At 36.1% G+C, this 22,954-nt stretch overlaps 2 protein-coding genes across 4 annotated transcripts; one reads left to right on the top strand and one right to left on the bottom strand.

Moving 5' to 3' along the window:
• Window positions 1–2,530: 2,530 nt before the first annotated feature.
• On the top strand, window positions 2,531–8,852 carry LOC18447591 (Sec14p-like phosphatidylinositol transfer family protein). 2 transcript variants are annotated; one of them, XM_088849103.1, is made up of 11 exons: window positions 2,531–2,689; window positions 2,832–2,869; window positions 4,321–4,404; window positions 4,518–4,571; window positions 4,942–5,019; window positions 5,852–5,905; window positions 6,231–6,290; window positions 6,425–6,520; window positions 7,126–7,227; window positions 7,448–7,528; window positions 8,087–8,852. In XM_088849103.1, exons 1-11 carry the CDS (start codon window positions 2,635–2,637, stop codon window positions 8,402–8,404), a joined length of 1,020 nt encoding a protein of 339 aa, XP_088705229.1. In that variant the 5' UTR covers window positions 2,531–2,634; the 3' UTR covers window positions 8,405–8,852. The 2 variants fall into 2 exon arrangements, with proteins under 2 accessions (XP_088705229.1, XP_088705230.1); XM_088849104.1 differs by lacking the exons at window positions 2,531–2,689; window positions 2,832–2,869 and adding an exon at window positions 3,481–3,753.
• A 6,521-nt stretch (window positions 8,853–15,373) lies between these two features.
• On the bottom strand, window positions 15,374–21,864 carry LOC18447594 (uncharacterized). 2 transcript variants are annotated; one of them, XM_006857688.4, is made up of 5 exons: window positions 21,439–21,864; window positions 18,079–18,164; window positions 17,456–17,761; window positions 16,992–17,075; window positions 15,374–16,404 (listed from the first exon to the last, which is right to left on the bottom strand). In XM_006857688.4, exons 1-5 carry the CDS (start codon window positions 21,784–21,786, stop codon window positions 15,957–15,959), a joined length of 1,272 nt encoding a protein of 423 aa, XP_006857750.1. In that variant the 5' UTR covers window positions 21,787–21,864; the 3' UTR covers window positions 15,374–15,956. The 2 variants fall into 2 exon arrangements, with proteins under 2 accessions (XP_006857750.1, XP_088705228.1); XM_088849102.1 differs by lacking the exon at window positions 18,079–18,164.
• Window positions 21,865–22,954: the final 1,090 nt, after the last annotated feature.

Raw genomic sequence — 22,954 nt, 5'->3', positions numbered from 1 at the left:
TGGGAAAAGTAGTAGAAACAATAATAAACAATAATTACAATTTACAAGAAAAGCTAAAAATAATAATAAACAAAAAAATTGATGAGAGTTGTAGTTAAGGAAGGAAGCAAGTCAAATATAATGAGTATTGACGTGTCCCATTAAAGAGAAAGCTCACATAAGGCTGAGGTCCCAAACAATCAAATTAACGTGCATCTAAAAAATGCAAGAGACAAGATTTTTTTTTATGCTAAAAAATTGTCAAATCTATCATCTCAATATCAAGATGTGTATGAACATGAGAAAAAATAGATTTTAAGACTTGAAAATATTACATCTCGTAATGTTTTTTTCAGACCGTCAATTTTCAAGATTTTTAAGTGTTAATAGATCCGTTTGATCTAAGATATTTTTTAAACTTTAAATTTTATAATTAGAGATAAAAATACAGTATTAGATCATCACAAAGATTTTCCGTACTGAAACAAGAGCTTTCAATGCTATTTGAAGATGAACTTTACTTAGATTGTTTAAGACCTCAGCCTTATACAAACTATGTCCAATAGGGTAATGATGGAAAACGAGTGAAAATGAAGATAAGAGTCGTGAGGCCATTAAAAAGAGAAGGGGAAACGGCGTGCTTTGATCGGCGATGGACTTTCAAACCGAGTAGGCCGCATCATGTCATCATGTCAAGAGAGAGAGACGGATTGAAAGCCAAGTAACAGCAGTCGCATTGAGAGAGATTGAGAGGGAGCTTCTAACTTGGTTTTGAAATTCAAAAGCATAGAATGATTCAACTTTGGAGAGCCAATACTAGATTTCTGTATGGTGACAAATAAATTTTTATATAATTTATATCAAGACAATGAGAGAGATTTTTTAATTTTTTTTTTTTTGTTCTTTTGTGTTTTTTGAGCATCAACAAAGTTTCATTAATGTGGAAGGTGGTCATAATTAATCTTCACTACTAGATGTGAAATTAGATTATTGTATTTATTCTTCAAACTTAAAAAAAATAATATATATATTCTCGAGCTTTGTATACATCCATATTACCATATTTCACATCGGATAGTTGGAAGTAAATGATCTCATTGCATACCATCCCATGTATAAATATGTACAATGAGAGTTTCTATACAAGTCTTACGAAAAATGCACATAGAGAAACAAGAGAGAGAGAGAGATCGATCCATTTCATTTCTTATGAACTCCTCCAAAGATCAATTTGAGAGAGAATATTTTCAGATACCAACAAAAAAGTACGCGTGCCAGAAGAGAGAGAGGATTCATATGGTCCAACTCATTTAATTTTTAGAGAGAGAGAGAGATTCATGCGGTCCCAGTCATTTAATTTTGCTTTGAAACTCCATTAGAGTAACAGACAATCGTTTATGCATGGTCTAAACGCTAGATGAGAGAGAGAACGACAGATTCATATATTTTTGCCTAAACGCTAGATGAGAGAGAGAGAGAGACTGAGAGGGAGATTCATATTATTTTTGCTTGACCCAATACACTTGATCAGAGAGAAAACTCATTTATTTGTTTGTAAGAACCTAGTAAAGAGTGTTTTATGCATAGTGGTTGTAAGAACATGGTAAACCATGCTCTGTGCATAGTCTTGTAGATGGGAAAGAGAGAGAGTCTCATTTCATTACAATTCGTTAGAGAGCACCATCTCATTTGAGTTCATTAGAGAGAGAGAGAGAGAGAGAGCAGTGTTCCAAAAAAACGCCGGGCTAAGCAGCCAGCGGTCCAGGCCGTGCAATGCCTAGGCGGGCGGCGGTTTAGCTTCAAAAGGGGCAAATGGATTCTTGTAACGCTGTTTTGGGTACATATTTTGTACAAAATATGTATATTTATATATTTTTTATTATCTAAATATAAAAAAACACAGAAAAATTACCCACCATATATGTATTTTTCACGTGACGCCTAGGCGAATATTAGGAAGGTGACCCAGACACCACCCTCTAGTTGGTCTGCTCCGGCCCATCCCCTTAAGCGGCCGCCGAGGCACTGGCCGGACGGTTTTGAGCAAGAGCACCATTTCATATGAGTTTTGGGTAGAGAGAGAGCACCATTTCCTTCGAAGTTCAGAGAGAGAGAGCACCATTTCATTTGAGTTTTGTAGAGAGAGAGCACCATTTCCTTCGAAGTTCAGAGAGAGAGAGAGAGCACCATTTCATTTGAGTTTTGTAAAGAGAGAGCACCATGTCATTTGGTGTGAAGTCGTTCGTTCTTTGTCAAACCCTGTAGACAGAACTTTATGCGTTGTCTCCATTGTACACAAAAGTTGTGGAAACAAATTGTGTTACCTTTTCTAGAGAGAGAAAAAGCCTGCTTTAACTCCTCACCATATTTTGGATTCCTCCTTCCCAGTGAGGTAAGCCTTACGACCGGGGACGTACATGTTATTCAAGTCGAAGGCAGGGGCATTACGTCATTCTCACACGGTACCTGCATTTATCTTAAAAAAAAATTTAACAGGTTTTAACAACCGTGGCCACATGCAATAAGTGTTCATCTGAACATAAACACACCTGCAACAAAAGAAAGAAGAAGAAAAAAAGAAACAAAAATTTTCATGTTCTTTTGCCCAAAGAACCCACTTTTTTCCCTGTGGTTTTGAAATTTCAAGATAAGAAAATGGGGATTGTTTCTGATGATGCACTAAAACACTTCAAAGGGTTAATAGATCAAGGTAAGCTCCAGCTCGAATTATTTGTTTTTTTGAATTTTTTTTGAATTTTTGGAGCATTGGGTTTTTGGTATTCCAGTGTTATGAAACAATTTTTTTTTTTTTTTTTTTGAGAAATTGATATTTGGGTTTTTGTGGGTTCAAGCAACTGCAAAGGATGAGCCGTTAAGGAAGACATTTGAGGTAAGAATTACTCGGTCTTATTTATGTAAAAATCTAATTTTTTCTGTTATTTTTTTTCTGATTCTGGTGATTTAGATATGAGACTATGAGGTCAATGCGAAAATTATGGCTTCTCTTTAGCGACAAATCGGGGTTTTCTTCGTACTCTTCATATGCTGATGCACAAATATAGCTGGTCTTTCTTTTTTTTTCAATATCCCTTTTGTAGAAAGATTGAATTATGGGCAATTTGCAGTGATCTAATGTTGAAATTGATAGATTCAGATTATACCAATTCCCGTGAAATCCTCCATTTTTACTTTTTTAGTGATAGGATGAATCCTTTGAGTTGACATCTTTGAACAACTTTTGTTGTTAATATTGGCACAATGCAGTGCTATAAATGGTATTTTGATCTACTGTAGAAATGGATCCATGTCTGATGCATTCTCTATTTGCTCATTTATGAGTTTTTGAAGTAAATTGCATCTTGCAATAATTTCTTTCTAATTATTTTCACTTTCCATTATACTAGTAGCGAGGAATTGACACGCATTGCCTTACCAGGATGTTTCTTTTCGAATTTCTAATTCCTAATTCTAGGGCAGTAATCTTATTAGCTTTAGAGAAAGGTGGGTTCTTTTATTCAAAAAAATGTGAATTGTTTTTGGCTCTAGCATAACCCACACAAGATCAAATAGTTACGGTATGAAAGGCCATACTAACAATCACATGGGTGTGTTATCAATATCTTCTTTCCAGCAGTTCTTTTTTTTTGTTTTTTGTTTTTTAACTTGAATGGTTGCCTTTTTATACTTCAAGTTCTAGGTACGCTGTAGCGGTTCAAAACTCAGCCAAGTTCATTCGAGGTTGGCCGAGTTCCTCGGCCTCGGCACCTTGCCGAGGCAAGTATTTTAGACAAACTTGGGTTTGTCAAATTACTTAAAAAGTAATTTTTTTTTTTGTACTGATACACTAATAAATTATGTATAGATTTCTTTCTATATATTTTTTTATGTTCCTAATGATGATTTGTAGATTTTTCTTATTATAAGCTCTAATTTCTATTTTTCCCTTTCTTTGGATTTTTCTTGACAGTTTCAAGCTATAAAACAATTTTTTTCATAATCTGTCTTCTATATACGTTTTTCCCTCTTTTACAGATTTTTAATGATGCTTATCACTTCTTTTGGTGTTACTGATTTTTACTTTTTAAAAAAAATTGCCAATCCTTCCGCCCTTTTTGGGCTCATGTCGGACTCGGGCGAGTCCACTCGGACTCGCCCGAGTTACTTGGCTCAGGCAGGGGCCAAGTCCTGAGCTTTAAGCCAGGTTTTTTAACATTGTATGCAACGATTCTTCTATTATCTGGAAACAAAATTATTTACTACTTCCAATATAATTTGGATATTGAACCGACCCACTTAGTGAAAGGAATATCAAGAGCCTGATATTCTCAATCAATGCTTCAGAATATGCATCAAGGATATCTAATGGAAACTTTGAGGCGGTTTCTAAAGGCAAGGGAAGGGAATGTTGCCAAAGCAAATAAAATGGTAAGTGTGCCTCTCCTGATTTTCTTTCGTAACCAATTGAAGAGTATGATTTCTTTACATTTGTTTAGTTATTTATATCTTCTTTGTTCATACTGCACATTTTTCTGTTGCAGTTGCTGGATTGTTTAAACTGGAGAATACAAAGTGAGATTGACAATATACTGGCTGTAAGTTCTCATTCTACCAAACCCTCTAATATTACATGTTTTAGTTATAACCAGTCATATTAGGTGCAATGAAATTTTGATTCATTTCCTAGGTTCTTCATGAATCCTAACCGCATAGGGGGCTCCAATTCCAATGGTATCATGCTGATCGTCTTCGTAGTCACATTTATGCTTTTATTTTGTAAATCAATCTTCACATTTATTCTTATCAAAGGCTTGTATCTTATTTTCCCCTGAAAGTTAAGAAATGGAAGACTTGGAGGAGTTTTCAGTTGTCTAGAGTGGTTTTTATGTGTATTTCACCAACCATGCCTCTCAAGAACTTATTACCTAATAGATTGATTATGCCTGTCTTTCTTTTATTTTACAGAAACCTATAATCCCGTCCAATATGTATAGAGCAGTTCGCGATTCACAACTAATCGGATTGTCCGGTTACTCAAAAGAGGTGTGCTTGCAAGCTTTAAATCCACAAAAAAGTATCATTTATATCCTGCTTGGATAAGGATTGCAATCATAATATCTGTATATATTGTTCTTTTCTTTGCATTCTCTTTGGGTGATTCCCCAAACTTATATGTCTCAAAACTTTCCATGCTTTACTATTTCTGGTGTCATTGTTCCCCATTGAATCAGCTCATTAGTGCTCCCTGGTTTTTTCATGACTTTATGCATTTATTTCCTTAAGTTGCATGTGCATAATGTCATTTATTATTGGTTTAATTATCCACTTATTGCTTTTGAATTCTTTCTATTAATAAGTAACTACTTTGGTTTATTTTATGGCACCAAGGGTATTATAGAAAGAAATTGAGTCCTAAACGTACAAGCCGTCCGTATGCAACCCAAGTGAAGCCATGGAGTTTGCATTACAATCGGCGGATTGTTCTTCTGCTATTTTGTTTTACAGTGACTTCGCTTCTGCTTTATTTGGTGCATGTATGAATTTATCCCGTTACTGAATGAAACTGTGTACATTTTTCAAGGATGCCCAAGGGATGCTCCTTTACCATTTTTTATACAGCAAAAAATTTACTGATTTCTCAATTGAACTGTTAATTGAAGTTAGTGTACCAAAATTCACATCCTTTGCTTTAGAGACTAAATGTATATGGGCATCGCATAAGAGCTTGTAAACCACTATAGTCTGATTCCTAGGAAATTTGACCATTATAATTTGACCTCTCCAAACTTTTCGATATTAATAAAAGCTAGTCACATGCATATCATGGTATTATGTCTCTAAAGCCAATATTTAACTTCCAATTTCTGTTTTGCAGGGTCTTCCTGTCTTTGCTATAGGAGTTGGAATGAGCACATTCGATAAAGCATCTGTAAGTCTTGACAGTATTTTATCAACCTTTTACTCTGATATTTTGAGACTCATTTCTTTCTATATACCTACCCAATGAAATCCAATCATTATGTTCACAAGGATTTCAAAATATGCTCATATATACTAAACAGTCGAAATAGAGAGGGAAAAAAATCAATTTATCCATATGACTCTACAATAGGTATCCCTTTATACTTATTTTCCTGATGATTCATACAATTGTGCAAACTGCCATCAAAACCATGCTCATATCAGTGGAGCCTCTTTCAAGAAGCTGGCTGGAAGTGTTTATGATTCTCACAATTAATTCTCTTGCATTGCAGGTGCATTATTATGTGCAGTCACATATTCAAATTAACGAATATCGAGATCGTGTAATTTTGGTGAGTTTAGTAGCAAATGTAAATTCTAATTGAAAAAGAAATCCAGAAATGTAAATTCCGTTTCCTTAAGGGTATGTTTGCCCACCCATTCAAAACTGTATCTACTTCATCTGATATTGTGGTGCTTGTTATAGCCTGCCGCAACACACAAGCATGGGCGCTATATTGGTACGTGCTTAAAGGTTCTGGATATGACAGGCTTAAAACTTTCTGCACTCAATCATATTAAGGTTTGATTCTTGTGTTTGATAGGCTTCGCATTCTTTACTATTTATCTATTGCATCTTTCTTCTTCTCTCTCTCTCTCTCTAAGTTTTTGGTGATGTGCTTTTCCATTTCATTTTGTTCTTGCAACTTGGACTTTTTGAATGTTCTGGTCAGCAAAATGATGTGCCAAACCCTATTTGCACCAAAAAATGGTGGTATCCTATTAAACCAATGCTATGCTGATTTGGCTTTTCAAAGTTTCTCCAAAGAGCCTAATGATGATATACTTCAATTGCAAAAAATCCAGAGATGCACAATTCATCCTGGACTTTGCCTCTTGCACTACACAGCATTTATTTCCTGACAAAATTTTTTAAAACTCTATTTATCGTTCGGCATCATTTGCCAACGTTAGCCATTTCTATATTGTATTATCAAGAAAGAAAAGAAATCCTAATCATTTCGTATAGTTCTGGGTTTATTTTGAGTCATCAAGTTTCTCTGGGTTTTCTGTTTTAAAGGTCCAATAAATCCGGGCTGTTGCATCAAGCTCAATTATTCAATGTTATTTCTGTGTAAATATATCTAGTTGAGTAAGCATAACTCCTGTCTACGTCTCTAAATGCAGTTATTGACCATAATATCCACAATTGATGATTTAAATTATCCAGAGAAGACCGATACATATTATATCGTCAATGTTCCATACATTTTTTCGGCGTGTTGGAAGGTGAGGGTAAAGGTCCATTTTTGACATTTAATTTACCTAAATCTGATTTAATGAAGTTGGAATTGATGATTCACTTAGGCATGCATTAATTAATTTCACTAGATTTTTCTCCTGATTCAGTAGGAACAGGAGAACTTTGATAGGTCTTGTGGTCCATATCAATGCACGTGTTATAACCTCTCTCTCTCTCTCTCTCTCTCTCTCTCTTACTGTTTGCCAGGTGGTGAGGCCACTTTTGCAAGAAAGAACCAGGAGAAAAGTGCAGGTGTTACAGGGCTCTGGAAGAGATGAATTGCTGAAGGCAAGTTTGACGTTTCATGTATCTCATGTGAACTTTGAACCGCTTCTCATATATCTTCACCTACTACTACTGATTTGTTTTCTGAAATTTTCTGCTTTATATTGTTTCTATCTCATGTGTCTATATTTCTTCTCTTCCATGATAGATAGTGTCATCCATTGGGATTTCCAAATGTGTGAAGCAAAGAATAATATTGAAATGAACCTGAAATGCTGAAAGTAGAATCAGGACTATGTTGATTTTCTTTATAAATGCCAGTTTTACTAATCTTGAAAGGTTAGAAGAGTTCTTGTCCTTTAGGACCTGAGCACTAGTCAGACCAAGAAAATGAGTTTGGCTCATTGGACCCTGTTGTGCCAAACTTTTGAATTTATTTTCTATTTTACCTCAATGATGCATAGAAGCTCTCTCTCTCTCTCTCTCTCTCACACACACACACGTGTGCACCCGCACCCCCACCCTCCCCCCCCCCCCCCACCCCCCACACACACACACAATAAACTTAAGAGACATCTCTTCTCCATGGCTGAGAATGTTTTGACAATCTGGCATATGCAGATCATGGACTATTCATCCCTCCCTCACTTCTCAAGAAGAGAAGGCTCTGGCTCATCCAAACACTCCATTCCTGAAACAGATGACTGCTTCTCTCTAGACCATGGCTTCCACCAAAAGCTCTATGACTTCATCAAAAAGGAGTCCTCAATGCTCCAGACTGTCGCACCAATTAAACAAGGCTCTTTCCATGTCAATTTCCCCGAACCCAATCCCGAGGGCTCAAAGATTGCCCAAACCATAGAATCAGAGTTTCACAGGCTTGGAGACCAAAACACTCTTTCTAAACCACTCAATGGCCTAAGAATCGGTGGTGACTAAAACTCTTGAATACTAACAATTACAGTCAATACCCAATATGGTTAATGGGTAGTTGGGTCCATGAACTACATGTGGACCCTGCTCCCTTAAGAGTTGTAGAAGCTGATGATCTGAGGTGATCCCATCCATTGATTTATCCCAATAATGGTCGGATCTGAGCAATGGTTCTAGTTAAAAGTAGCTTTTTATTAGCCGTCCCAGACTCAGAGATAGCTGTGGAGCAGTGTTTTGGTCTGGGTGTATGTTGAACTATGGAATTGGAATTCTTGAGCCAAATTATTATTCTTATATGAGCTGTCTTGGTCTCTTGTAGTTCTGATTGTGTAGTTCTGATTGTTTAGAACTTCAGATTGAGGGCTATATGGAGCTACTTTGATTTCACGATCTCCAACTGTAGCTGTTGACATGTGGTGCATTAAGCTTCTTTTGCCTTTCAGGCTGTTGAGCATAAGAAGGTAAGCCTGTATGCTGAAATATCTCTCTCTCTCTCTCTCTCTCTCTCTCTCATTTTCAGCATATAATTTGGACTTCTCAACTGATTAGAAAAGTTTTCATAAATAGACAAGGTGTGCTTGTGTCATTGGCAAACATTCATTAGAATAAGCATCATGAGACTTGAAAACTTGAGTGATCTGAGTCACTTTTTCTTTACCTATACCTTCCTGAGAATTATCGCTATAATTTTGTTACTGTGTTGTTCTTTGCATTTTTCCATTCACTAGCATGTATAGGATGCCCCTATTCTTCTAACTACAGATGAAAACTTCCTAATTCCAAGTGGACTTTTACTTTGCAATGATGCCCCTGGTCTTCGAAAAAAGTATCCTTCAAATTAATATAAAAGGACAAATTAAGGCTTGATGATTATCATTGCATGAGAGAAATCCAATGCATGTTTTGCGACTGAATTTTCCACATATTAACTATTTTAGAAAAGTATACAATAAAGTCATTTGTTTTTCAATACAAGAAGGTTACAATCATTGTTAGCTATAAGATGTGAAATGAAGCATCTAAAGGTGTTTCATTGATTGGATTCAAAATTCAAAAAAAAAAATTCGAACTCTATGTCACAACTCAAGCTGTCCGGTTTGAGATCTGACGGCTAGGGGAAGATCGTGACCTTCTCGTACCTAATGTAAAGGGTCTTATGATACGTAATTATTTGTTCTTTAGTAAATCAATGGGGAAGAAGAGCTCCTACACATTTTTACTAAATATAGACTTGTAAATTTATATTGGGGAAACCCATTAATGGAGAATACTAGCCACATCTAAAATAATAAATAAAGCAATAAAATCAGGCAGTCTAGACCATCACTCTTGATCTTCTTGTCAAAAAAAAAAGGTCACTCTTGATCTCTATATATTTGCAAGTTTGCAAATGAGTGCCTTCACTAACTGAAGGCTCATTTCCAAGGAATGGAAATGGGGCTGCACTATTGGAACCGATCCGAATTCATGCTACAAAACCGTCCACAACGAAGCCATTACGATTTCAAATGACTCCCCCACTACCTGTCCCGTCTGCAGTGCCAAAGGATGTACCATCATATGTTCATCTTCAACCAGCTTGATGGAGAAACCAGCTAGCTTACAGTAGCAGTTTTTGGACTTAGAGAAACCATCCACTGTAGATTAATGTTCTCATTGATAGCTTCTTCACTGCAATTAAAACCTCCCTCCTCACTTGAGCTATATTTTTAACATGGTGTATAATTCACCAGAACATCACTTCTCCAGAGATATGCCACCCCTCTTAACACCCAATGATTACTGTCTTGCCATATGAAACATGTAGTGACCAAGAAAAACATTACATTTCTGTGTCATTCCTCTTGATTTGAACCAAAATTTCCTCTATTTTAGGAACATGGGTCCATGGTCCTCCCCGTCATAAAAGACGTGTCACTTCTAATAATATGAAGTGCCACATATATTTAATGAAGATTCAATCTTTTTTTCTTTTTTTTTATTTTAGTTGGATAGTAGGAATCAAATTTGAGATATAGCATTGCTAAACACTGCAAACCACTCAAGCTCATGTCTGTTTCCTAAATAATATACAATCTAGTAAAAAGTGGTTAACAGATTCCTCATGAGACAGGCATGGTGAGCAATGAGAAAATAAAGTTATGCGCTGCTGATTCAATACGTTTTGTTATGGGAAGCCTTCCATGTAAGGCTAGCCATGAAAGCTATTTAGCTCGTGGGTACTGTGATTTTATCATAACCTTTATATAATATTTTGTGCAATATTTTCTTTCATTTTCTGCATGTACATATCAGGAAGGTGATTCATCCTATGTGTCTTTATAACAGCTCGTACAATGTGTACATGGTTTTGTAACCTCATAAAATTAGAGCCTTATACATAATGTTAGACATTCTGAAAATACAGTTGAGCTTCACGTGAGGGAGTAAATAAACAATATTCTCGAACAAGGGCATATAATCTTTTGATTCTCCCAAAATAAAGTTACAATGTGTGATCTTAAGGATCGTCACCGTTCAATCGATGGTTTCAATCCGGAGTTTGTGTGAGAGAGAAATAGAGAGGTCGACGACATGTTTATTAGGCCCTCGGGTCTCCCATACTCTCTCCATCACCATTTAACCTATCGATTTGGCAGTGATGACTAAGTGGTTTCTCCATCACCATCTAACCCATTGATTTGATGGTGGTGACTTGGTTACAAGGATCCCATTTTAATCTACATTTGGGAAGGGAAAATGGTATAATAATAGCCTCGTAGCTCATCTAAAATTTCAATTCAAGCATTGGAAAACCTTTACATAGATCATCCCTGCTTGAACATTATTGTTGTGAAAAAAAAGATTTTAAACTCTAAAAATAGTGTATGTTGGAACGAATTATCTAGACCGTCCATTTTACCCTAAAATTAAGTATTCATAGATCCGTAAGATCTGTACCATTTTTTGAGTTGCAATTTATATATCGGTGTTGGAATTGATTTTGGATCCATGGAAGAGATTTTTGTCACCGAAAGTGCTTTCCAAAGGATTTGATGTGAGGCTTTATTTTGTTTTCGTAAATCCTTGGCCTTATGGAAAGTTCATCCTTCGGGAAATACTTCAAAAATTTTGAACGGCTAGTTCCGGGAGCCCAATGTCTGGCCCCATCAATCCAACGGTGACAAGGCACCCAAATGTCGTTTATGGCGGACCACCAAAACAAACAACTAAAATATATTTTAGATCTTTTTTGGCCACGATTTGTTGCGTTTAACACTTAAACGCATAATCCGTTTCTAATCATCCGTTATGAGCTTTACAAGCCATTGGCGTTAAAAACCACCTAAACCTAAGCCCTTGCTTTATCAACCTCCCTACCAACAAAACCGGGTGCCTCATCTCTATATAATTCTCACACCCCACACACTCTCTCCAGCTCCTCTCTCTCTCTCTCCTCTCTTTCTCTCTCTCTCCTCTCTCTCTCCTCTCTTTCTCTCTCTCCTCTCTCTCTCCTCTCTTTCTCTCTCTTCTCTCTCTCTAACATGGAGCCCTTGGCCATAGCCACCTTCACAGGAGGGGTCATTGGGCAGATTGGGTTCCTCGTGGTGCGATACAAGCCGTTTTTCGACTTCATATGCAAGATAGTCGCATGCATCCGAAACCCCCGCCCGCCTCCCCCCCTATCCGAGGCCCTCATGGAGTCCATTGAGGAACTCAATGGTGCTCACCACTGAATTCTCTCTCGCCTCATGCTTATTGTAATTTTAATTCTTTTTCTCAGCTTTTCTTTATGCTCCCTTCCTCTCTTTTTTCCCCCTTTTTTTTTTCTTTATAAAGCTTCTCCTTATAGTCCCAAATTTAATAAATAGGCTCACCATGTTGAGGGGTGTCATCAGAGGGTTCATGTTTAAGAACCCCATTACACTCGTAAGCTTTCATGTTTTTGAGTGGTTCATGTTAAGAACCTTACAGGTTGCTCAAGTTTGAGTGGCCATGTTAATGCAATATTTCTAAGCAATACACTGTGTTGTTTTTCAGCTAAACATAATATTTATGTTATGTCGTCTTGTTGATTTGTTTTGTTTGTTGGAGTATTCATGCTAGCAAATATTTATGGGAATGTATATGTACAGTAGTTATAAACTTTTCCATATCAGATATGAATGAACGGTTGAGATGGATTCAATTACAATGTCACACCTCTACACTATTTTAATTTTTAAGTTTACCAAATATTTTGACACCAAATTTTGAGCATCCACTCCTATCGTAAATATGCGCCTGCAAAAAAAAACATAAAACAAATGTTCCCAATAAAAAAAAGATCAAAATACCCCTAAATTCAAGGGTATTTTGGTCATTTTTATCATAAATATTTTTTATATTTATTTTAAGTGCACCCTATTGATATGATAGCACGTATCAAATTTTATATTCATATAATTTATAAATTAAAAATTAAAAATAAAATACACTAAGAAGTCAGATCTATATCAAACAAATCAATGGCTTATTTGATCTCAATTGAACGGCTGGATGGGAGGGAATATAGAATTTCTATATAGTAGAGGAAGTATAGAAACATTTCTCATAATTATAAGGTCAATTATAAATCGGGATTGATGCTCACTTCAAGAGCGCTTTTTTTCCTTTTTTTTTTATTTTTTATTTACTATTCAAGATAGCTTTATATTTTTCCATTAGATTTTCTTCTGAAAGGTATATGGTCCTTTAACAGGTTGAGTTCAGCCTTTTCCTTGGCATTAGTAGCGATATTGCTTGGGGTTCGGCTAAGTGGTACACATGTGGTTTGAGTGAGGAAGTCGACAGTTCGAACTCATGAAGTCTCTCCTCCAAAAGTCAAAACAGGCAAAACACACACATAAATATACACAATTACTATCATAAAGCCTAGCTAATTCTAACCTATTTAACATTTGGTTCTTTAACCTGTCAGGTTTGGCCCAGCACTTTTGTCCAATGTTGTCTGATTAATGAGAAGCAATTCAATGCTTCGATTGATTCGGGAAGACTTCAGACTTTTTTTAAAAACATATAGAAAAAACATAATAATAACATCTTATATAGCTATTTCTTTGCTGGCTGAAGTAGACCCAAAGCAGCCCCCAAGCAGACCTGAATCTGACCGAAGTAGCCTGAAGCGGCCCGAATCTGACAGAAACGGCAGCATCAGACTTCGCTTCGATTCAGTTTATGCCTAAAATCCGAAGGAAATTTGATAATATTGATTTCAACATTGAAAAACCCTCCCTTTTATCATCTAAACATCAAGATACATGGATACGAAGGAAAAATAAAATAATGTACCTTGTAAAATGTTATATGGAATGTCTATTCCTAAAAAAATTTGAGTATTTATATATATACTTGATCTGTACCATTTTTTTAATTTTAAATTTAATATCTCAGAATAAAAATAAATTTTCAAGTTGTCATATAGTTTTCAACACCAAAACTACATCTCCCGACAACATTTAGAAGAGCGCCTCACTTCTATATTGATTAATTTAATTTTTGTAAATTAGTTTTTAAATATTTTTATTGATTCACCTATTTTTTAAGAATAGATCCAAATTTTAAGTAATTTAAATTTATATAAAATAAATTAAAATTAAAATACAAAATACAATTATGACTATTGAATTGACCCAAATTCAATCTGGAATGTTGGACGTTTACGGTAGCTGTCACCTTGCGGCTTGACCTCAAACTCTCCGGTGTATATTTATAGGGGTACGGTTTGTCTAGAGCCTAAGCTCTAAACAATCAAATTAGAGCCTACCTTCAAATAGTGTCAGAGAAATGTTGTTTCAACTTTGAAAATATTTGTCATAGCCTTAAAATATATTTTCATCTTTATCTATAAAGTTTAAAACTTCAAAAATAATGTAGATCAACCGATCTCTGAAAAGTTGAAAATGTTAAAAATTCACGGCCAAAAAATACCTTACAAAATACACTATTTCCAAAATTTGAAATCCAATTTTTTGTCATGTTCATGCATCTTGATGCCGAAATGATCAATTTAATGATATTTGAGCATCAAAACAACCTCTCCTAGTGAAATTTTTTATATAGGCTACAATTCGATGGTTTAAAGCCTCGGCTCTATATAAACTTTTCCCATATTTATATATTTCTGATATACTCTCCGATCAAAATTCCAAGTTCCGACCCAGGTTTTTTTATTCTTCCGTCTGCTTTTCCTACACGAGTTTTACCAAAGAATTGGGTTAGAACATGAAGCTCCAATCCAGTCTTAAAAAATTTGTTTTTTTTTTTTCCCTTCAATAATCGGGTCAGATCTCCAACTTCCAACATGGTCTTTAACACTTTTTTTTTGGGTAAAGAAGACTAGATCCGAATACGAAGCTCCAACCCACTCTTAAATTCTTTTTTGTTTATCAAATGACCGGGTCAGGTCTTCAACTTCCGACTCAGTTTCTTATAAGAAAAAACGTGACAAGAACTTCGAGTTCGAAACTGAAAACTTGGCCAAAAAAACCTAAAAGAAAAACGCATGTACGAACTAAGTTGCAAGAAAACACCATGAAAGTTCTATTGAGAATGTGTTATTAGCAGAACCCAATCTCTGCAATGAAAAGTCTTGTGACATCGTTCTCCATGTACAATCTGAGGCTCCTCTTGAGTTTTATTTATTCCAAAATCCTTCATCTCCCTTCCTCTCTCTCTCTCCCTTTTCTCTGAAGGCTTCATCCTCTCTTTAGTGCATGCTTGGACACAATCCATTCATTCCCTTGGCCTATAAATTGAGAGAGAGAGAGAGAGAGAGAGAGAGAAAGCGTGCCTCTCTGCTCATTTAGTAGAGCGTTTTCTAAGGGAATCATGTAAACCATGATTCAACTTTTTGTCTGGTTTTATAACTGCTTATTCCAATAAAAAATCAAGACAAACAAAATGAAGAAGAAGTTGGAAATTCAAATGAAATGAAGGAAAAGTATCCAAAAAATATTTCTAGGCAAACTATTTCTCATAAAAGTGAACAAAAAGTTAGGATTAGCATTCAGTTAGTAATAGACTCGTAATGATAAAGCAGATCTACATGAATGCACCTGTTTTATTCTTGAAACTGCACATATGTCCAGAAAACTCCAAGAGTGAGATCTTCTTGCAAAATCTCCATGGCCCCATACCCTCCCTTCAAATCCTTCACTATGGAGTCACTTACACATCCCAAACCACCACAAGAACAGAGAGGGGGAGCCAGAAAAGGAAATTCAGCACTAGTAAGCAAGAAATCTGGGGTAATGATATCTAATATTATTGCAGGGTATATGGGCTATGTCAAGAAATAAAGGAGCAAATGAACAAACACGTAAGAATGCAACAGAGAACACGCGCATGGACCAAAAAGAAAAGGCATGCATGAGCATACACAGGCACAATACTTACGTAGACAGAGGGCACAAATGGCACCAATGCAAGCGAGAGAAGGCAAGATGAACAAGTAGACAAAGATAGGGGAGGGAGGGGGGAAGACAGAGAGAGAGAGGATGTGGGCAACAAGAAAGAAGGGACAAAGACCCATCCAACATCAATTCAACCTCCTGTAGCATTGATAAGCGAGGGCAACAGAAGCTGCTGCCCCAATGACAGCGAGCACCGCATAGGTGTCCTCTCGTTCCCAACTCTCAAACCACGATGGCATAACGCAAATCTTCCTCGAACAAGCACCCTTTGCCTTCACCTTTGTAGGACCCGCACCGTTTGCCTTCACCTTTGTAGGACCCACTTCTTCAGCTTTCAGATCTTTGGGCTGTTCCTCTTGGCCCACATCTTGACAACACGAAGAGCCACTACCCTCACCCTGACAACAACCCACAACAGGTTCGAGTTGGGACCCATTCATTTGTTCTTCCGGTTTAGTTTCTCTCTCTAGATTTTCCCCCTCAATTTCATCTGTGGTTTCAGTCTTGCCGTTAATTTGAAGCCTGAGATCTTGGGCTTTTTTCTGATCCTCCGCAGATAGACCCATCTGACCCCTGCAAAAGACAATTCAATAGTAGGGAGCCATGACCTATAAGATATAGGTGCTTCCCATTTACTTTTGTTTCCCTTTTATCTGCCTTTACGTTTTTGTTAATAGATTTAATTCACATCTATTCCATGAGAAGATAGCTATATGGATAAAGAATGCATAAGGCTAAATAGAAAATATCAGGGGCGGGAGTAGTATCAATGCTCATGTTACTTTTTATCACTTGATGGGTGATGAGGAAGGAAGGTTACTGTTAAATTATACTAGAAGTCTCCATGGAAAATGCACAGAACTTCTTAAAACACTGAAGCTATAGAAGGCAGGCCATTCAATTTTACCCTTTCATAAAACCATTTTAATATAATGCAATATCATAAATAAGACAAAATGTCACATGCACGTTTATGAATAGATATCTAATACTAGATCATTGACACGTCACGATTCTGTCACATGCAAGTTTACGAATGGATATCAATACCAGATCATAAACACATCAAGATTCTGCCCATGATCATTTTTATGGAAGAATACTGCTAGTTCAAGGGTTGAGCAGAAAGAGAAAAAAAATAGACGCAAGCAAATTGTTACCTCCAGAGCTGATCTACTATTTCTCCTTTTCCAATATGCTGATCAAGCAGGATGGGAACATCTTCTGGACTAACATACCCATACCTGGGAAAAAGGAAATGAAGAAAAATAAAAGAAAAATAAGCCAGTTAACCTCACAATGAATGTCCTGAAGAAAAAGTTATTGCAGTATGCATAAAATGAGGAACAAAGAATACGTATGACCATATACATGACTATTACATATCAACTTAAGATAGATTTACTTAGACCCATGAAAAAGATGATACTCCTCACCAGGGATCTGGTCTGTGTTCATGAACTAGTAGGACAAAAATTTATTGCATTTTTTTAACCAACAAATGTCAACTTCTATGTCAAAGATATGGCCCTCACCAAATTACATGTAACCTATGCCAAGCACTAATAAGCATAACTTTAAAAAAAGCAAAAAAGCAAATGAAAGGAGGTTAGTAATATCTTACCAGTGACCTGTTACTTCCCCAGCATTATTTGGAACAAATATGATTACGTTTCCAGCATATTTATGACCCCCAATGTGTGAGCAAGGGCTAACTGATACAAGACTGCTCATGCCACGTGCCTCAATCTCTTCCTTAAACTTCTTGACCAGAGGGGGGCCACAAACACCACATCTCTTATCACGACTTCCATGAGCGCATACAAATACATAAGAGCTGCTTAATTTTTCAGGTGTTCCAGGAAGCCATTCTGTTTCTTTTACGAGCACTTCTTCGACAAATGTGTCGACATCAAAATGAGTCAGTTTCCTGCATCCTTGCAGGCAAATATTATCAGTTTAGAAGACTCAATGATAGGTAAAGCTTTCAAAGGGGGAAAAAGACACAGGAGTAATCGGTCAATAAACAGAAGGTAAAGCACATAAAACAATCCAATGGACTATGCAGTAGGGGGAAAACATAGTCCATATGGTCATCACCATCCATTGAAGTGATTAACATTGATGCCACGAGTGAGACCCACTAACAAGACATTTCCAATGGTGAGTCCCATACTCCATCACCATCTATCACTTTGGTGGCTGATGATGGGGATAATTATACAATTCGTCTAACCGATCACACACCTGTATCTAATCATGTCTGGAAAGATCAAAACATCACCATTTGATGTTTCAGTTCCATCACGCCCCTCGCATATAGTTAAGCGAGTCTGTTCATAAAAATTTAAAAACACATAAAACAGTGGAACTCAAAACCAGAAAATACTCCTCTCTACAAATGAATCCCTACCCTTCAGTTCAAAGTCAAAACAAAGTGAAATCACAAAATTAAGGATACGCAAGAACTATAAATCAAAATATGGAAGCTATTCTCAACAAGCTTAAGCCCCCACAACCAAATACATGGCATTGAACACTACCCATCACCAAACAAATGGCATTTGAACACTCCCCTTATTGTGTAAATTCTCAAGTAAGAACAACAATGAGAGGCTACTCATATTATTATTTATTAATTTTTATAGAAGTTAACTGTATATCGTTAGTTCATATATCGAAGAAGAATTAACAATTGAAGCGTTGTTAAGGTGTTTCTTTTCTATGTTCTGATAAGCATTTCAAGGCACCACAAAACTTTACAACCCAACTTCTCTTGATTCTTTTAAGGCAACGAAACATGGCAGTGATTTATAGAAATAAACAAACAAACATAATGCTCATAAGAGCGAATATTGCTGACTAACTTTGTTGGTAACCACACAGCCACCAAGTTGACTGGAACCATCGGATTAACAAGTGATGCATTACTACAAGGTTCCAAGATCTCGAATGCAGGCGGTGAAAATCCAAAAACAATTTAATGAGTTAGCCATCACTAAGAGTGGCCCTGATAAATTTTTTTATGTGGTTTTCATCAGTGATGAAAAGCCTGAACTTGGTCTCAGACTTGGACTTATTAGGGTCCGAAGCCCAAGTTAGATGCAGACTCGGTCATGTCCCTAATATAAAAAAGATACAAGTCAAACTTGGCTGATTTCTAGGGTTAGTTATGCATACCGTTGGGTCCCACTGACTCGGGCGAGCTTGAATCACTAGTTTTGTCATCATCATTATCCAAGCTTTATCCCAATTATTTGGGGTTGGCTATATGAGTCATGTTCTTCCGTTCTTCTATATCAAGGATCATAACCTCAGTAAGACCAAAAATAACCTTATCTTTTCACACTACTTCGATCCATATCCTTTTAGGCCTTTCCTTTAGAGCCTTTTACTTAAACCAAATCGTACCTCCTAGCCAATGATGCATTAGATCTATATTGCACATGACCAGCCCACGTAATTCTACTTTCTCTCATATTATAACTTAATGAAGTCACACTTAAGTTCCCTCGTATGTGTACATTCCGAATTCTAGCCTTTCTTTGTCTTTGCCACTCATCCATCTCTACATCCTCATCTTAGCTACGGTCTTCCTATGGATATGTTATTTTTTGACTGCCCAACATTCCATCCCATAAAGCATTATAGGTCTTACAGCGTCCTATACAACTCCCCGTTAGTCTCAAGGGAACGGTTTCTATACTTCCCCTACAGCATAGAAGATATATGCGTCCCCTACCATCCAGCCGTCCACTTTTGATCAAGAGAGCCACTCACCGTTTAATCTTAGATCCGAGATCTCAAAGTATTTTATTTTTAGTTTTTTTTATACAAATTGAATGTATATGAAATTTCGTACATGCCATCTTCTCATTGGGGTGCACCTACAAAAAATATTAAAAATAAATTTTTGATAAAATATAATGACTAAAATACCACTTGAAACTTTAAGGGTATTTTGGTCATTTTATTTTGTTGAAAATATTTTTTTATATTTTTTGCTAGTGCAAGTTTAATAGAGGATTGGACCTCCAAAATTTGGTGTCAAAATAGTTTATAGAAAAAAAATTAAAAATAAAATAGTGTAGAGAAGTGACATTGTGATTGGGGCAATCTTAGCCTTCCATTCAGAATGGACGGTTGGATAAGGGAAGTATACAGGTTTTATGTGGTAGGGGAAGCATAGAAAGCTTGCCCTAGTCTCAATGGTATGCGGCAGCGGTTTGTCATCAATGGCTTTTATAACAATATTACCATGATGTAATGAAGATGACGACGAAAATGCACAATAACAACACTAAGCAAATAATATTGAGATCATAACCGAAGGTTCGGTTCTAAATAGTCGTCACCATTTAAGGAATCACCAACTACCCTCGGCATCAGAACATAACTTCAGTAGCAATCAGAAATTGTTCAGACATATCATTCATCACCTAAAAATAACAAGTAACAACAACACAGAACCAGAAAAAAAAAAAGATAAATAAATTAAACAGTGATATAACAATAAATAAATAATTCAAGTTATAACCAATACATAATACATGAACGAAAAAGTTTATATAGAGCCGAGGCTCAAAACAATCAAATTAGAACCCACCTCAAAAATTTTACTAGAAAAGGTTGTTTTGATGCCCAAATATCCTCAAATTGATCATCTCGACATCAAGATGCACGGATGAGAAAAAAAAGGATTTTAAGTTTTGAAAATAGTGCATATTGTAATGCATTTTTGGACCGTCAATTTTCAAGATTTTCAAGTTTTCATAGATCTACTCGATCTAGACTATTTTTTAAGCTTTAAATTTTATAATTAAAGATGAAAATATATTTTAAAGCTATCACAAAGATTTTCAGTATTGAAACCGCATTTCTCAAAACTATTTTAAGGCGAGCTTTACTTTGATTATTTAGAGCCTCGGCTCTATACAAACCGCACCCATACATAAATCAACACAGCAAATAAAGAATCAAGTAAGTGCCAAAATTAGTAAGGACATAATCATAAAATGAGAGAATAAATCATCAAAGAATCAGTTTTTCAGTTTTTGTAGCATCAAGGAATAAGGTTTTCAGTCATTTACCAAACAAAAAAAAAGAGCCAAGAAACATAATTTTTCATGATCACCAATCAATCATTTTTAACATCAACAATAGCTGCATCAGGCCAAGTCAACAATGCCCTAAAAATCTAAATACACACGCACACACAGGAAATCAATTAACAAAGAACACCATAAGACGATCCTTGAATCAGGATTACTTCACTAGTTTCCCCAAAATCAATTAAAAAGAAAAAATACATAAAATTTTCAAAAAATGCTAAAAAATTATACATAACACTGAAATAAAATGGAAAGAAACCTGAATATTACAATCCATATTGGCCACAAAAGAAAACAAAAAAAAAAAAGTCAAAAACAAAAACCACAGGACAAAATCCAAAACCTCCAAAAAGAGGTAAAAACAACCCAAAAAAATGTTTGAAATCAAAGCTAATATTTCTCTCAACGTTTCATCTAAAAAAGAAAAGAACAAAAAAAAACACAAGAAAAAAAAAACACAAAAAGTCAAATCAAAAAAAGGGAAAGAAACCCTAACCTTTCTCTTGACCTCTGTTTTCTTGGCAGCTAAAGCAGCAGCAAGAAGCCTAGGAACCCTATCAAACTCAGCAGCTACAATATGTGCAGGCCACACGTGTGGCCCCTTATAGCAAAGGAAAACGTGTCTCTCGTAGAAATCAATAGTCCCGACCAGTGGGTTTTGCCGAAATTCAGGCCGGAAAAACCCATACTCGCTGTCGTTTCCGTTTTCTCCGGCCAAAACCCCATCGTTCGGCAAGCTTCCGCCCAAGTTCTGGCCGGAATCCGGCGAGAGCACGCCGGAATCTAACACTATAGGGCTTGAGGAAGGGGTGAAATGTGAAATAGGGTCGTCCCTTGCAGCCATGGATGGAGAGAAAGATGGAAGCGTAAAGGAGTGCGATACAGAAGGGAATTGAATTGAAATTGAGATTTAGGTGTGAGTAATGTTGTATTGTGACTTAGTGAGTTTATTGTAGTGGCCTGAAAGGGGGTCTTTTTACCTCACCTGTTAAAACCTAGATTGTTGGAACGGAGCGTTTACCCATAAGTCCATAACTATGTGCCGCATCACTAATTTAAAAATTGTTGGGTCGGCACCGCATTGCCGGGTCTAATTTAGGAATAGGTAAATAAAAGCTCTACCAGGTCTAATTTAGGAATAGGTAAATAAAAGCTCTAAGGAGCGCTTGTCTGATGAAAATATATAGTGAAACATGAATTTAGTGGGAGTACGATCCTTTGTGGACCTAAATAAATAATATTTGTTAATATTGGATTGTGCTTAATATGTTTGGTCAATCTGGTTAGAAAAAACCCAATATATCTAGGCATAGAGATAAAATCGATAAGAATTTAGTGTGTTAGCGCTTAATGAAGTTGGAATATGCCCGGATGAGAGCCGAGGGACTGTGTAACCCTTGTGTGTGATGGAAGCCTTTAGAGACGGAGCTAAAGCCTCATCATTTGTACCATCATACAACATACACATCGATAGTCGTTTTCGAGAAAGCAAATCACCTTTCAGGGTGAAGCGTATGCATGTACGAGAGATATCTCATGTGTACCATTGAGCTATAGATTGAATCAAGTAGGGGACTTGAAATCCATATGTTGAGACTACGACCCCTTGCCCATTGGCTAGACTTTAGTGACCAACTAATAATCTCCTGTATGGACTGTGGGTCATGGGTAACGCTGAGTCAATTTGAGAAAGCATGTATAGTTTGTAGTTCGCGGTTGGACATGGAGTGCCCTAGCGGATATTTATTCTTATACTATATAGATCATTTTCCCATCAAAGTTTTTTTTTATTTTGTTTATTTTAAAAATATATTGTTTTTAGAATGGTTATTTGAATTTTTTTTAATCTCTAGATATTTTATTTATCAAAATTAGATTTATAAAAACAGAGATATTGATTTTATGATGATTTAAAATTCAATTAATAATTTTATATATTTTTTAAAATATAAAAATAACTTAAATTACATGAAAGGCCCAATAAATCTTTGGGCCACTATTGCATATTTGAT

The sequence above is a fragment of the Amborella trichopoda genome, chromosome 10 (genome assembly GCF_054954075.1).
Source record: "Amborella trichopoda isolate Santa Cruz 75 chromosome 10, AtrichopodaSantaCruz75HAP2 v2.0, whole genome shotgun sequence".
NCBI lineage: Eukaryota > Viridiplantae > Streptophyta > Magnoliopsida > Amborellales > Amborellaceae > Amborella > Amborella trichopoda.
This window is presented reverse-complemented; position numbering and strand designations above follow the sequence as displayed.